Consider the following 17,039-nt stretch of genomic DNA (forward strand, 5'->3'; position numbering starts at 1 on the left):
TGAGTGTGTGCTCTGAAGTGCAGTTATTGTTCTCTACATGAATATTGTTTGTTTACATGTCTCATTTGCAGTTATTGTACAAAAAAAACAAAAAAATACAAATGTTCTAACACAAACTCTGTGACATAGTAGAACTGAAGGAAGTAAAAAATGCATGTGGTCAATTATTCCCTCTCAATATAGTGTTTAAAAAAAAAAATCAACTATTATAGAGTCTTAGTGACGTATTTCAAGTTAAGTAAATTAGCCTGTTGAGCAGCATCCGTATTAATCTTATCAAACACAATAAATCCACTAATCACTAACATCCAGATGTGAGACCTGAGTTAATTCAAAAGTCACATCTGCAGCGTTTAAAGTCCCTCTGTGACCCTAATTCTACAGATAAGTTCAGTCTGAGCTACAGACCGAGAGCTGCTGGTTCTACTGTCTGTATCTGTCAGTCACCGTGAGTAGGCAGGCTGTGGTTCTGTGGTTTTGCTCAAAAGCACCTCAGCAGGACATTTGCAGAAGGACCAACCTGTGACCTTTTAGCTAATGACTGTGTTTTCACAACGCTGGTCATCATGTGTTTATAACCTATGATGAACCACATTGTGACACCCCCCCCCCCCACACACACACACACACACGAACACACACACACACACACACACACACACACAACACACACACACACACACACACACACACACACCACACACACACACACCACACACACACACACACAGTGAGATATTTACTCACTGAGAACTGAGAGCTAACTCACGAAATCAGTGATATTTACTAATAAATAATAAACTTTAGTAATTAAATACCAAATGTGTGTTTGTACCTTTGGTCCAGTGGGTCCGATGGGTCCCTGCTGTCCAGTATAACCCTGAGGACGACAAGGAACAGGACATGATTCATCAAAAATACATCTCTGCACATTGAGGAGTAAATCATTTCAAAGATGAAGCAGAGGAGGAAGAAATTACTCAAACGTGGGATTAAGAAGTAGTGATTTTAGAAGCTTTAATCTGTCAAAAAAGAAATAAAAAGAGAAATTATCTCAACAATTTGACTTAAACTGAACATAAAAGTAGTTAAAAATGTATCATCCACATTAATAACGTACTCCTGAGAATCTCCCGGTGGAATTCATGGAATCGTGTGATGGGAGATTTGCTTTTATACAAAATCCAAACCAAATGTGAATAATTTAACAAGAGTAAAAGATCAGATGTTCTCATTGAGCACAGATTAAACTGGGGATCTTTCTTACGGTGTATCCTCTGTCGCCGACGTCGCCTGGAAACCCTGGAGCGCCGACCTGACCCTGTGGGAGATTAGGGGACGGTTAAAGAGACTCTATCCACCTCTGCTGGTGAACAGAAGAAGATGCAACAAGGCTTTAGTATGAACACAGGCACGTTTCAACCAAATATTGAAGAATCCTGTATTTAGAACAGGAAAGATGTGAGATCACTGGACTTAAGTTACCAGACCTGAGCTCCCTTTTGGAAGAAACTGGTACCACACCTCACACTTTCTGTTTATCTTTAATATCGGTATTTATATTATTTTATTACAAGTACTTACATTTCAATATGTATGGTCACAGGTTAATATAATTTATATTATGCTACCGACTCTTGCTTCATTGCTCTAATTACACATTCAATTTAATTTTAACGTCACTTACACTGCAAAATTGTTTCTTGTATTATGGCAACCGCACTTTAAAACACCTTTATTTATTTACCCCTCATTGTCTATTGTTTGCCTGTATTTCTTGTGTGTTCACTTGTTTGTGTGTTTTTGTTTTTTGCTGTTGTTGAAGAAAATGCTGTTGCTGTAATAACCAAATTTCCCCGTTGTGGGATGAATAAAGTATAACCTAATCTAATCTAATCTACTCCAGAAAGCTAAGAGAATCATAATTAATTGTGGCAATGTTAGACGCTGTGTGCATTTCTTTGTGAATTGAGCATTTTGATACTTTCACAGTATTTATGTATAACCTCGACCAGCTTCATAATCAAAAAAGACATAGAAGTCAAATTTTGTACAATATGGGACCTTTAAATGCTGCTGATGGCAGCGACCTGTAACATCCAGAGCTTGTAATCCTGGGGGAGCATCATGCTTTGATTTATGTATTTATTACTTCACTTAAGTGGGATATGTATATTTACTTAATTAAGCTTAATTTCTGCAACCTGTGTGTTGCCTGGGTTACCCATTTGTTGACTTGCTGCTACTGACGTGTTGGGGGGATTGAATGATTGCGATGGTGTTTACTCTTGTCTGTTTCTCATGTGACTGGTTGACTGCAAAATTGAAATGAAGTTAATTTTGTTAACTAAGGTCTACACCTCTACCACACCGAAACCACATCTAAACCACATCTAAACCACACCTAAACCACACCTAAACCACGCCTAAACCACACCTAAACCACACCTAAACCACACCTAAACCACGCCTAAACCACACCTAAACCACGCCTAAACCACGCCTAAACCACGCCTAAACCACACCTAAACCACACCTAAACCACGCCTAAACCACACCTAAACCACGCCTAAACCACGCCTAAACCACGCCTAAACCACACCTAAACCACACCTAAACCACACCTAAACAACGCCTAAACCACACCTAAACCACACCTAAACCACCCCTTTAATCACCAGATAAACCTAGCCAGGCTTGTGTATCTGATTGATTGACCCCCCCCCTCTCTTTCCCTCTCCTTCATCCATCTTCCCCCTCTTCCCTTCCTGTTGCACATCTCTCTCATGTCTCTTCTAGGTACCGTCTGGGGGTCTGGAAACTATTCTGGTGAAAACTGCTTCTGAGACTGGACCCCCCCCCCCCACTCTGAGTCTCCTCCACCCGGTCATCTCACATCCTCCCAGACCAGCCATCAGACGACATCCACATCAATTCGTCTATCTGCACATTCATAATGTTAATTAAATCTTTAACTAACACGTGGTTGTGGCGTGGTCCATGCTAGTGAATTGCCCTTTAGGGATTAAAAAAGTAGTTTGAGTTGAATTTAATGTGGTTGAATAAATCAGAAAGTAATGGATTAAAAACAACAGTTTGGCATTTTTGGGGCATTCACTTCCTGCAGATATATTGTATATATGTATATATATATATATATATATATATATATATATATATATTGCATGTACATGTACAGTATGTGCAGGTACGTCAGAACTTCTCATGTCTTTTTATTTCCATACCTTCTGTCCATCTCGTCCCTGAGCGCCCTCTTTGCCTTCATCACCGCGGGAACCCTAAACACAAAACATAGAAACAATGAAAAACAGCTGTTTGAACAAAAGAGATGCATGATGATGAAGAGAAAAAAGATTATAAAGGATGAAATTAGATAGATGGATTTGACAGTTACTCATTAAATGGGATTTGTTTCTGTTTATTTGACCTTACTATCTTTAGATTCTTCTGTCATATTTGATGTATAAAGGTTCAGAGACAAAAAGATGTTTTATCTTTTTATAGCAGAGTAGACGAGTTTTCATTTTTCAAACCTAAACAATCTTCAAACTTGAAATATTAAATAGCGGGGTCTCAAACATGTTTTTCATGGCTTTGCCAGTGTTAGATAATGAAGTTTTGATCTGTAAAGATCAACAGATTGTTGATTTTACGCCCTGACAACTCGTCATTTACAATTTACAATTCTTTTTTAACAGGACAGGCTTCATGGCATCAAGTGTGATATAACCCCCATATTTTTGGGGAAAAGTATGACACTAAGGATGATATGGTCAAATTAAAAATAATGTTTTTAAAAAAAAGGTGAAATCCCTGATCCTGCTTTTGATTTCCATAATTGAAATTGAAAGCTCATCTAACCCTTGTGTTGTCTTCCGTCAACCATTAAAAAAAAAGGGGGGGTTTTCAACACGATTATCGCCTTTTCCGACATTTTTTGTCACTTTTTCAATGTTGTGGGTGCTTTTTAGATGTTTTTTCCAAAGTTATTTGATATAATGTTGACATTTTCAGGGCTTATTTTGAAGGCCTATTTTTTGTAAAAAAAATAAAGAAACAAGAGCAAAAGATAAGAGCAAAGATAGGTAAGAGTACAGAGATAGAGAAGCAATACAAAATATAGCAAACAGTATTATCCACATGAATTATTAAATTGCACTTTGATGCAATTGTTCAATTGTTTTATTTCAATCTATTTTTGATTTAGAACCGTAATCGTGACAGCCCTATTATTAAATTTCAATCTCAACCTTTACGTTTTAGACGTTCTTTTAAGAACAATAACATGCTATTAAATCATAAATGTTAATTACCCCTATTTAAGCACTTCAAACATCAGTCAGGTACATACTGTACATTCAGAGTAATGGTGTGTTTTAGAGAGTGTCTTTACCTTTATGCCTTTACCGCCCTTTGGTCCTGGAGACCCAACGTCACCACGAGGGCCCTGAAATAGAACAAATAAATAGGAATAAAAATGTATAATGTGTGTGTGGGTGTGTTTGTGTAACACTGACTTCTCCATTTAAAGTTCTAAAAAGAACAATAATGAATATATACTGTAATATTAGAAGCTGATTTGAAATTAAAAGGATATTGAAGTGTAGTACTGTTATGGTGCTGCAGACGTCTGCCTACTTAAATGCTGTAGATTTCTATTTGATATCTGTCTTGAAATAAAGAATGTAAAGTTTTAAAAACTGGGCTGCAGAAACTAAAGCTTTTGCTGGTGGTTGATCTTTAAAAAAGAAAAACATTCTCATAATTAATTTGCTAAAAACTTCTGTTGGTTTATAAATCAGTGAATGGTTGATTTGTGATCTTCTGCTTCCTGTCCCCTACTAATTATACACTACTTATATTGAAGAAATACAAAAATGCCTGTGAGGGTGTAGTAGAAACGGCTTATATAAAAACCACAACTCCTGGACATACCCAAATGTAGACATACAAAATCAAAAATACATTTTAAAGTGCTCATATTATGCTTTTTGGCCTTTTTTCCTTTCCTGTATTGTGTTATATGTGTTTTTGTCCTTGATTTCATGTAGTCGGGGGAAAAGCAACGCCACCAAGCCACAGCCAAGCGACGCGCGGCACCGCTATGTGTGGTTACATATTTAAATAGGTGCACGCCAGGCTACGGTCTGTAGGGTCTGGTGTAGGTCTCTGTCTCCACGTACTTAGCCACGGCTGAAGCATAAATCATGATTAAGTCTTCCACAAACCAAGCAACAACACTGATATGTAGATTAACAGCAACAACTGGTAAAGCCCCAAAATCACCAGCAGCCTCCTGTCCTGCGTCACAGCTCCACCTGAGAGCTGCGGGAACCACCATGACGGCAGCTTGTGGTTCCTAATTGGAAGGTGGAGGAGCCCCCAAAAAAAAAAACTCCAACTGACAACTATTGGATCAACAACTAAAGTCAATCAGCACAGCTCCCAGCAGAAAACACCAGCACTGATAAACTGTACAATACAAATGTTAGAAATTAGACATTAGTGCAATGCTATAAAAACCTTTTATTATTTATTCCCATTATTTATATTTAGTTATTGTTTGTTCATCTGTGTCTTGTAGTTTTCCCCCTATCCCTTGCTGGGGGGGGGGGGGGGGGGGGTTACAACCTCCCCCCTCCCCCATTTATCAGAAGTGGCTGGGGTAATGAAGTCAAAGAGTTTAAATGCTGTGGCAAGCAAACATTTGTTTTTAAGATGTGCATAATTCCTAAAGAAGAAAATAAAAACATCCCGAAACACGTGTGACGTTTCGAAACTGTAAGATTGGAACAATACAGCAGATTGATTAATAATAATAATAATATTATTTACATGAATAAAGACATTTGAATACATAAAAAAGCACAAATTGTTGCAAAAAAAACAACCAGAATGCAGGAAATGAAGCGTTTGCTGCTTAACATTTCCTGGGTGACGACCCCCCCCCCCCCAAAAAAAAAGTTACGCCCTTGCTCTTAATAAAGTTACCTTGAACCTTGAACCTTAATATATCTTTCTTTTACGTTTTCTATTCATCTGTATTTATTTTTGTCATTGCTGCAACAACCACATTTTTTAAATTCATCAATAAGAGAGAAAATAGGAAGAAATGACACTGATGGTTTTTCAAAATAAAGTTCAGTTCAGATGTGATAAATGTTTCCACTACAGGGAGGTTGTTTCCTTACAGTCTCACCCGGACCTCCGACTCCTCCGCGGGGTCCCTCCATCCCGACGTCACCCTGCCGACAGAAAGACATCACATTATTAAAACATCTGCTCATGATGCTGCTAAACTGCTTTTTTTGGGGGGTGGGGGACTTTTTCACTAATCAGAAAAAGGTTTTTAGTAATTCTGTTACCAGGACCCTAATTCTTCCTATGGCTGAAAGGTCATGAGGACAGAAAAAAAATGTTGTTACATAAAAATAATTAATATACAATATATTTTGGGATATATGAGAGAGGTTTGAGACATAATAGAATTTATGGTTGAGTGAACCAGAAGTTTATACAAATCCATTCATCATTTTAAAGTAACTTTATTAGAAAGTTAATGTCTTTCATATTAGAGGTGCATCCCTGGCCAGTCTAAAAGGTGTGTGTGTGTGTGTGTGTGTGTGTGTGTGTGTGTGTGTGTGTGTGTGTTTACCTTCAGACCAAACTCTCCTTGCACGCCTAGGTCTCCTATAAGTCCAGGTTCTCCCTGTTGACGACAAAAGATTCAGTTGCTTAGTTACTTCATAACATGTTTAGCTAATTATCTTCTATTTTCTTATTATCTTCTTCTACTTTCTGACAAGTTAATGTCATCGAGAATCTATAAAACACAGAAACTCAAGTGAAGCTAACGACCTCTTCTGAAGAGTCCATCATGTTTTATTAATCCTACGTGTCCTCCTTGGCAACTAGCAACTGCTTTTAGAAGGAAGGGTGGGGGTGGTGCACGATCACGGAAGGCTTGTATCATGCGGACGCGCCGACAGTTTTGTTGTCCTTACTTAGAATTCCTCTTGGGAGCAACAGGAACTACACACTGGGGCTGCACAATATTGAACTACACACTGGGGCTGCACAATATTGAACTACACACTGGGGCTGCACAATATTGAACTACACACTGGGGCTGCACGACATTGAACTACACACTGGGGCTGCACAATATTGAACTACACACTGGGGCTGCACGATACTGAACTACACACTGGGGCTGCACAATATTGAACTACACACTGGGGCTGCACGATATTGAACTACACACTGGGGCTGCATGATTGAACTACACACTGGGGCTGCACGATTGAACTACACACTGGGGCTGCACAATTGAACTACACACTGGGGCTGCATGAATTTGAACTACACACTGGGGCTGCACGATATTGAACTACACACTGGGGCTGCACGATATTGAACTACACACTGGGGCTGCACGATATTGAACTACACACTGGGGCTGCACGATATTGAACTACACACTGGGGCTGCACGATATTGAACTACACACTGGGGCTGCACGATATTGAACTACACACTGGGGCTGCACGACATTGAACTACACACTGGGGCTGCACGATATTGAACTACACACTGGGGCTGCACGATATTGAACTACACACTGGGGCTGCACGATATTGAACTACACACTGGGGCTGCACGATATTGAACTACACACTGGGGCTGCACAATATTGAACTACACACTGGGGCTGCACGATACTGAACTACACACTGGGGCAGCACGATATTGAACTACACACTGGGGCTGCACGATATTGAACTACACACTGGGGCTGCACGACATTGAACTACACACTGGGGCTGCACAACATTGAACTACACACTGGGGCTGCACAATATTGAACTACACACTGGGGCTGCACAATATTGAACTACACACTGGGGCTGCACAATATTGAACTACACACTGGGGCTGCATGAATTTGAACTACACACTGGGGCTGCACGATATTGAACTACACACTGGGGCTGCACAATATTGAACTACACACTGGGGCTGCACAACATTGAACTACACACTGGGGCTGCACAATATTGAACTACACACTGGGGCTGCACAATATTGAACTACACACTGGGGCTGCACAATTTGAACTACACACTGGGGCTGCACGATATTGAACTACACACTGGGGCTGCACGACATTGAACTACACACTGGGGCTGCACAATATTGAACTACACACTGGGCTGCACACATTGAACTACACACTGGGGCTGCACAATATGAACTACACACTGGGGCTGCACAATATTGAACTACACACTGGGGCACATATTGAACTACACACTGGGGCTGCACAATATTGAACTACACACTGGGGCAGCATGAATTTGAACTACACACTGGGCAGCACGATATTGAACTACACACGGGGCTGCACAACATTGAACTACACACTGGGGCTGCACGACATTGAACTACACACTGGGCTGCACAATACTGAACTACACACTGGGGCTGCACGACATTGAACTACACACTGGGGCTGCACAATATTGAACTACACACCGGGGCAGCATGATATTGAACTACACACTTGGGCAGCATGAATTTGAACTACACACTGGGGCTGCACGATATTGAACTACACACTGGGGCTGCATGATATTGAACTACACACTGGGGCTGCACGACATTGAACTACACACTGGGGCTGCACAATATTGAACTACACACTGGGGCTGCACGATATTGGAAAAAAATTACATTGCAATATTTTTTTTTCAAAAGCATATATCTTGCAATATTTCGAGCCATCAATACAGGAAAAAGTCAATAATTACCATTCCATGATTTTAATAATTTCACTAATAAACAAGCTTCATTCCAAGTGACAGAAAGGTCACTTAAAATTTTATTCCAAAATTAGAACATATTTCTGTCAACAGAAACGCAGAACACATTTTTAGATAAAACAGCAGCTTTACCCTAACCTAACCCCCTGATTGGTTTATAAAAATGTATCTGAAAATAAATATATTTTTTTATTTTTTTATTTCAAAGTCCTTTGTGAGGAAATGGACAGTCAGACTTATGTGGGGCTCCGTTGTCCCGCTGGACCATGAGTCTGTAGTCACTGCATAGTATTCCACGTGTGACAGCTCTGCCTCCATCTTGGATTTGCATTTGTCCTACAGCTCTTTTATCGCAACTTGGGAAAAATTTGAACGGGATGGTATAGCATACCGTTTGTCAAGCGTTCGGATCATTTTCTTAAATCCCTCTTTGGCGACGGTGTGCTATGGCAACATATCTTTAGAGGTATGAAACGTTAATGCGTCTGTTGTTTCTTTCTGTCGTTCAGAGCTTTTCTGGTAAAGTGTCACAATGGCAAAGGCATCGCTAATAGCTTTTTGGTTTTAGTTGGCATCCAGATTTTACTTTGTATTCGTAGAAAAGAGCTTTGTGGTGCCGTTGTAAGTGATCAGATAAATTGGTGTTTCCTTGTTTTGTGGCCACAACTTTACAACACTCCAGACCAAATACCTGATTTTGGTCAACATCCTCCTTTTGGTAGCCGAAATAGAGACTTAGACTTCTCTTTATTAATCCTTTTGGGATGACTCCCGCGAGGAAATTGGAAATTCCATCAGCAGTTTACCGTGTAGTGCCAACTGTGCCAAATGACGATGCCAAATGGCTGATTTTGACTTTCTCTTTGGTACAAAATCACAGCAAACCAAATCAACTTTAATGGGCTTGAAACTTGCTGCAGAGAAAAGAGCTTAAATAATCCACTTTTAGATCTACTCAGTGTGTTTATTTTCTTTAAAGAGTATCTGAACTTTAAATCCACCAGATTAAACTGTCCGTATGGTCAATTTGTCACCTGGTCTTAGTCTGCATTGTTCACTGTAATGGAAGTTCTCCGCAGGCCCGCGGCGGAGCGTGCATGTCACCACAGAAACACACCAATACAACACACTCGTGCTACCCTTCTTCACATCGCATGTTCTGGCGACGTGACCATCGCGCATGTGCACGTCGCAATGTCGATGCTGAAACACAATGTCGTTCAGCCCTACTACACACTACAGCTTTAACACTTTACAAACTTGTTTATGTGAGACTCGTCGCTGTGGGCCACTCAGAGAACTGGTTTTAAACTCACCATGGCTCCAGAGAAACCAGAACCTCCGTCATCTCCCTCCGGTCCGGCGTTGCCCTGTAAAAGGAGAGGTCAGTGGTGAAACCCACAAATAAACAACAAACCGGAGCCAAAAATATAAAGTGCTTTGTTATTGTTTGTAACTCAAAAGAGGCAAGGAGAGTTCTTGCCTTTGCTATATATGTATGTTCACCAATACATTTTCAATACATCCTAGGACTGCTGAGTAAGAGGAAAATATCAGATGCCGTTGTTGAATATTGCGATAACATTACTTAGAAATATAATAAATATAAATAGATATTAAAGTGTACTCTGTTCTTCCTTTCTGCTGCTTTCAGTACACTGCTGAAATACAATCAGATTGCTTGTTGAATGAAGTGCAGTTTTCTACAGATACTCTCTTTCATCTAACTCAAAAAATCTTTCGTTTATCATGTAAGTTGATATCGCAATGACGATTAAAAAGATATATATATATGTGCAGGCCTAATACATCCTAAACTCATTTAAAGTCCGGAGCAGTTCATATTATTCCAAATATTCAGTTACAATTTGTAGAAGAAGACACAACGCATCAGCCGAAAATACTTTTCACATGTATTTTTATTTCACATTAGGATTTAACAAGTGGGAACTATCTATTTACTGTACTTGATTTTACTTTTTTGACTCAAAGTATTGTTGTGGCGTCTCACAGAGTGTAAAAATAGAAAATTGGGGATTTATTTTTTATCTGCTGCTTTTACTTTTACTTTTGTTTCCTTGTTTGGATTTAAGGTCCTTTCTAAGTGTCTCTGTAGCTTTAGTTTCATTTTCATTTTCCTTCAGTTTGTTCCTACGTCCATTTTTACTTTTACTTTGTTGATGTCAGTGGTAGTGCAGGTGAATCTATCAGTATAGATCATCATGCCTAGTGGTGTTGGTAAGTATCAGCGTTGCTATGTAACACGGTTTACTCACCACTGGTCCCGTGTCGCCTCCTTTTCCCCGAACCCCTTTGGTTCCTTTATAACCCTAAAACACAAGAATCTCAAATGAAACTCACAGTATCCGCAGCAGTAGCAGAATCAACTGGACACTCAGCTGTAACTTGTTATGTTAATCAGGTTTCCTGATGATTAAAAAACATGCAGTAATGATATTTTAGACTCTCACCTCTCTGCCCTGAATTCCTGGCTCACCACCTTTACCCTGCAGACCTCTGGATCCCTGAAAGGAAACAGGAAAATAATAACAAATACAGATTTAGTAAAAGATAACAAACACATTTATTGCTTGATTCCTTGTGTGTACATGCAGATAAACTATAACTATGTTTTTTAATTGCATGCCCAGTAAACTGAAAATTACACCAGAAATTCTCAGATAAAAAACATATTGGGCGGCAACTGCAACAGTACAATCCCCCCCACAGTTTGTACCCTAACCGCGGGACTCCTACAGTAAGTTGATTGGAGGACCTCAATGACGGTGTGCTCACTAACTAGTAACAAGCATTAAGATCTTAAAATGGATTCTAAAACACAACGGGAGACAATGGAGAGTGTAAAGAATGGGGGTAATGTATTTAATGGTAAAAGGCGAGCAGTTTCTTTTTTTCTCAGTCTCACTTTCGGGGCTCTGTCATATTTATTATCAGTAGAAAAACTGTCTGTATGGACTATTTTTGATGGTCAGTATTGACATCATAAGAAAGCCTCCATTAGGCAAATTTAAGATAACTGTCAGAAGAACTGGATGAATGCAGCGACTAATGGGAAAAGAATTGTGGTGCCTGAGATGAGCAGGATGGAGCAGGAAAAACAGCAGTGTGTGTTGAGAATAAAGTGGCGATGATGGGAGCACACGAGTCGGTACCTTTGGTCCTGCGAAGCCAGCGAATCCAGGCTGTCCGGGTTCACAGTCGCACTCCGTCGGCCCCTCCACCTCGACCCCAGACTCCTCCAAGGAGTCGGTGTCAAATGGGACCTGAAAACACAGGGAGTGTGAACATATACACATATACACTGTGGACTGTCTGCTGGCTCAAGTTACAATGCGCATTTTTTCTGATAATATTGAGGCCCACAAAGGCTTTTTAAATCTCCTTAACGTGTGAGGATTTTGGTCATCTTTAGTCTGCGGAGAAGGGTCCGGCGAGTCCACACAGCATGCCGGGATGGGAGAGAAACATGCTCTGGTTTATTGGCATTTCTTTACACCAATCACAATCGTCATGGATGGTGCTAAGCACGGCATGGAGCAGTTTTGGGGACAGAGCCTTTTCCAGGGCAGCTCCCAGGGGGGTCTGGAACTCCCTCCCCCATGAGATCCGCATCTCTGAATCCCTCACCATTTTTCAGTCCCGTCTGAAGACCCATCTCTTCTGTTCTGCCTATCCTTAGTTTTTATATATTTATCTACTGTTTCTACTCTGTAAAGCAACTTTGAGCTTGGGAAAAGCGCTACACAAATTCAATTTATTATCATTATTATTATTATTATGGAGCGCCGGTTTCTCTGCAAAATAGCCTCGGTAAGGAACTTGTTTTGGTGGAACGTGTACGTTCCAACAAAGATTATTTTAGTTGTTTTATTTTAAAGATTATTTTAGTCGCGCAACAGAAAACTCAGATTGGAGAGATAGTCTAGCTAGCTGTCTGGATTTACCCTGCAGAGATCTGAGGACCAGGTCACCATAGTCCTCAGATTGGACAGATAGTCTAGCTAGCTGTCTGGATTTACCCTGCAGAGACCTGAGGACCAGGTAACCATAGTCCTCAGAAATCAGTCGCAGGTTAGAGCGCCGACACAGAGACAGAGGACGGGGACGGACATCCGAAAAAGGTGATGAAAAGGTGACAAAAAGGCAACAAATAGGCAACAATTAGGCGACAAATAGGCAACAAAAATGCGACAAAAAAAGCGATGAAAAGGCAAGGAAAATGCAACAAAAAGGCGACAAAAAAGTGACGACAAAACCTTGGTCGTCAACAGAAAACTCAGATTGGACAGATAGTCTAGCTAGCTGTCTGGATTTACCCTGCAGAGACCTGAGGACTAGGTAACCATAGTCCTCAGATTGGACAGATAGTCTAGCTAGCTGTCTGGATTTACCCTGCAGAGACCTGAGGACCAGGTAACCATAGTCCTCAGATTGGACAGATAGTCTAGCTAGCTGTCTGGATTTACCCTGCAGAGACCTGAGGACTAGGTAACCATAGTCCTCAGATTGGACAGATAGTCTAGCTAGCTGTCTGGATTTACCCTGCAGAGACCTGAGGACCAGGTAACCATAGTCCTCAGATTGGACATATAGTCTAGCTAGCTGTCTGGATTTACCCTGCAGAGACCTGAGGACCAGGTAACCATAGTCCTCAAAAATCCCCCGGAGGTTAGATTTCCAACACAAAGGAAGCTTTAGGTAAAGGAAATCCGGCCGAAAAGAAGGACATTTCTGGATTAATCGAATATTTATTTTTGCTATTAAATGTTGAGACCTCCAGCCCTTAGCGCTCATACCTGCATGGTCTCTTTGTCTTCTTTGGCGTAGTGAGACTCGGCAGTGGTGGCGTAGGGGAAGGCGTCCTCGGTCATCATGGTGACCCGCGTGGGTTCAGGGCCGTACAGGTCGTAGTCCCCCTCCTCGGGTTGTTGATCTTCTTCGTAGCTCTGAGTGGGCTCAGGTGGATACTCTGATGGCAAAGAGGAGACATTTTAGACTTACTTCAGGGACTTAATGGTGCATTTTTTTACAGTTTGTGGTCCGTTTTTAGTTTGGAGGTCTACCAAGCGTTATGTGGGCTTTTTGTTTGGACCAATTTGCAAGTATGGACGACGGAAGTATGGCAAAAGGTTCAATAAATAAATAAATCTGTAAATAAATACGGGAATACATGAAAAGGGAAATAAATAAAAGAATAAATACATGCAGAGGTTGGAACCTGAACCTGACCCGATACTGAACAGAATAACGGATGTTTCCAAAAGACCATTTAAATCAGAATCAATTCTATTGGTACAGGTCTTTGTGAGTGGCTCGTTGGTCTAGGGGTATGATTCTCACTTCGGGTGCGAGAGGTCCCGGGTTCAAATCCCGGATGAGCCCTACTGCTGAAAAGACATTATCGCATGTGTTTAAGACCTGAATAAGGGCAATGGACACTGGCCTATATATATATAGTACTTTCTGTTAGTGTTTGGGGTCCTTTTATGTATTTAATTATTTATTTATTTCTCTATGTATTTTTATTTATTGACTGATTTATCAGTCATTTTTCATCAGGTAAGAATAAAAAGTAAAGCCTCGTTTGCAGCTGTCCTTTGATGATGTTTACCTTTGCCTCTCTGCTCTGTGCCATACCTCGCGGTTTTACCGAGGACCATGTGTAGCTGACTCTGGGGTCCCTGTACTCACCTGGCTGAGGAGAGGCTAAGTTGTCGAAGTGGTCGACCATGGAGCCTTCATAGGTGTGTTCCTCACCTGGACAGACACGTGAAACATGAGATATCAGACCTGATTTTACTATCTGGGTTTCACCAGAGAAGTGGGGCTTGTTGGTCTACGGTTATTATTCTTTCTTTGGGTGTGAGAGGACCTGGGTACAAATCTGGGATGAACCTGCACTTTACAACAAAAGTTTGATAAATATTACTTCTAAAACTATGATATAGAAATTAAAACTTGCAAAATTTGCAAAGATGTGTGATTGGAAAGTAAGAATGCAAGAATCACTTGTGTGTGGTCAATATGGTATTTTTTCTTTCGTTAAAATACAAAACATTTCCTGGATTCAGCACCAAAAATACATTTTTTTTCTTCTTATTTTGGCTGCTAATCACACTCAGTAAGAAAGGAAAATTCTGGTAGATTATGATGGATAATTGTGATGATTTTAGACATTTTCTAGACCAAAGAATTGTTGTTGTGTTATCCCTAACACAAACATTATCTTATTCATTTCTCTCCTACAACAAAATAATCTAGTTTAGCGGTTCCTATTTGTTTTTCCTTTTGTTTTTCTGTGCAGCAGGAATAAACAGACACTTTATCAGCTGCTGCTGATGATAAATCACAGCAGTGTGCGGCAGCTCTGACCTGAGTGGTATCCAGAGTATTCATCCTGGCAGAGAGAAGAGACGACACAGAGCAAGAACACAAGCAGCCCTGATAGGAGAGACGCCTGCAGGAGGAAAAACACATTTACGGATTTAACTCATTTACTCATTTAGTATCTATCTATCTATCTATCTATCTATCTATCTATCTATCTATCTATCTATCTATCTATCTATCTAACATCTTTATGAAAACCAGAACAGCATCAAGCAGATACTCTGGAACAGTTACCAGACCTGTTTTAGATGTTAGCTCATGGCTCCTACTTTTTCGATCACAGACTGACCGAAAGATGATGACAATTTAGACTTCCTGAGAGGTGTGTAGAAAGACCTGAACAGACACACACAAACATTAAAGTGACAGTTTGGATGTTTTAAAGTGGGGTTGTATGAGGTACTTATTCATAGTCAGTGTATTACCTACAGTAATACATTAGACAGCCCTTATGGAGGGGGAACTGAAGACACTATATGCATCTAAGCTCTCTTCAAAGCCACCAGACTCCTTTTGGAAAAAAATGGCATTTTACCTTGCAGAACATGGTAGTTTCTGCTCAACTGCTGCCTTGATCGGTTAGTTTGTGTGATCGAAGCAGCGGTGGAGCAGCATCTCCTGTGTTCTGCGAGGTATAATGCCATTTTTGTCAAAATGAGCCTGGTGGCTTTAAAGACAGCAGAGGTAATGGCTTCAGTTCTCTGACATGAAGGTCCCTAAAACGTGTTTAGCTGCTGCCACCGTCCACAGCAGGACATTGGTTAGCTTCCGTGTCGGTACTCCTGCCTGCTTCGGGAGTTGATGTCGACCGACATCAATGCTGTAGCTAACGCACTTACTGTGGAGAATTAGCACAAACAATCACAGATAGCTCACTAAACATCTGAACTAGCCCTTTAACTACAGCATGTGAAAATTGATTCTGTGGCATTACATTCACACGGCTCGTTGGTCTAGGGGTATGATTCTCGCTTCGGGTGCGAGAGGTCCCGGGTTCAAATCCCGGACGAGCCCACACTTTGGGACAAGAAATCTCCAAAACATACTACATTAAGGACTGTAACTGTTGATGATCAGGAGGCAGTTATGATGAATCATGCTAAAACATGTGGTATGGCAACAGGTGTGATTATGGTCCTTTACTGGAGGCCTGGGCTCTGCTATCTCAGGGAGGATCAGAAGAGTTTTTTAGTTGACATCACTCATAAAAGGTCGCCCTGCGGCTGCTCAGATGAGCCTCTGCTGGTGTTTGGGTGAGAATCCAACAGACTGAGAGGTTTCTTTGTCAGAGTGAAAACCGCTGAGTTCTTCTCAAATTCATCTGACATTCCTTTAACTTCCCTCTGAGCCTGAACACCACCCGTAAAAAAACCTAAAGGTTTAACCGTGCTGGAGAAGCTGAACAAAGGACGTTGACTCACCCTCAATAAACTGAAGGGGATCGTATTTTCACAAAAATCTCAATTTCCTTGTGTGCTTTGTGAAAACTCAGTTTGAGCTTGTGAGACATTAGATTTTGGAAAAGGACATTATGAAAGCTGAAATATTTAAAAACTCTCAAAACTTCAAATAAACTAAATACGACTCTGTTCAAACTTGTTCTTTAATTATCTATTTAGTTAAAAATAGAGAGGTAAAGTCATTAGTTGACAGTCATGGCTGGCAATTTTTTATATTTTCAACAAATTCCATGCTGACAATTTGGTTTCTTTCAAAAGAAATTTAAACTTTTATTTTTTTATTCAGTAAAAATGCAGCAAAGAGTAGAGGCAACGCATGTTTTTG

General features: G+C 40.5%; 1 protein-coding gene and 2 non-coding genes across 3 annotated transcripts in view; 2 read left to right on the forward strand and 1 right to left on the reverse strand.

The window, feature by feature from the left end:
- Window positions 1-17,039, reverse strand: part of LOC116691600 (collagen alpha-1(I) chain) — a 39,079-nt gene that overhangs the window by 20,010 nt on the left and 2,030 nt on the right. Inside the window, exons 2-14 of the mRNA XM_032519357.1 lie at window positions 15,237-15,321; window positions 14,556-14,621; window positions 13,661-13,833; window positions 12,017-12,127; window positions 11,315-11,368; window positions 11,120-11,173; window positions 10,160-10,213; window positions 6,677-6,730; window positions 6,213-6,266; window positions 4,415-4,468; window positions 3,246-3,299; window positions 1,268-1,321; window positions 836-880 (exon numbers count right to left, since the gene is read on the reverse strand). Coding sequence (XP_032375248.1) covers window positions 836-880; window positions 1,268-1,321; window positions 3,246-3,299; window positions 4,415-4,468; window positions 6,213-6,266; window positions 6,677-6,730; window positions 10,160-10,213; window positions 11,120-11,173; window positions 11,315-11,368; window positions 12,017-12,127; window positions 13,661-13,833; window positions 14,556-14,621; window positions 15,237-15,321 — 912 coding nt within the window. The remainder of the gene's footprint in view (window positions 1-835; window positions 881-1,267; window positions 1,322-3,245; window positions 3,300-4,414; window positions 4,469-6,212; window positions 6,267-6,676; window positions 6,731-10,159; window positions 10,214-11,119; window positions 11,174-11,314; window positions 11,369-12,016; window positions 12,128-13,660; window positions 13,834-14,555; window positions 14,622-15,236; window positions 15,322-17,039) is intronic.
- On the forward strand, window positions 14,175-14,246 carry trnap-cgg (transfer RNA proline (anticodon CGG)). The gene has a single exon. It is a non-coding gene; the product is annotated as a tRNA-Pro (tRNA).
- Window positions 16,197-16,268, forward strand: trnap-cgg (transfer RNA proline (anticodon CGG)). Its single transcript has one exon. It is a non-coding gene; the product is annotated as a tRNA-Pro (tRNA).

The sequence above is a fragment of the Etheostoma spectabile genome, chromosome 6, assembly GCF_008692095.1.
Source record: "Etheostoma spectabile isolate EspeVRDwgs_2016 chromosome 6, UIUC_Espe_1.0, whole genome shotgun sequence".
Classification (NCBI taxonomy): Eukaryota; Metazoa; Chordata; class Actinopteri; order Perciformes; family Percidae; genus Etheostoma; species Etheostoma spectabile.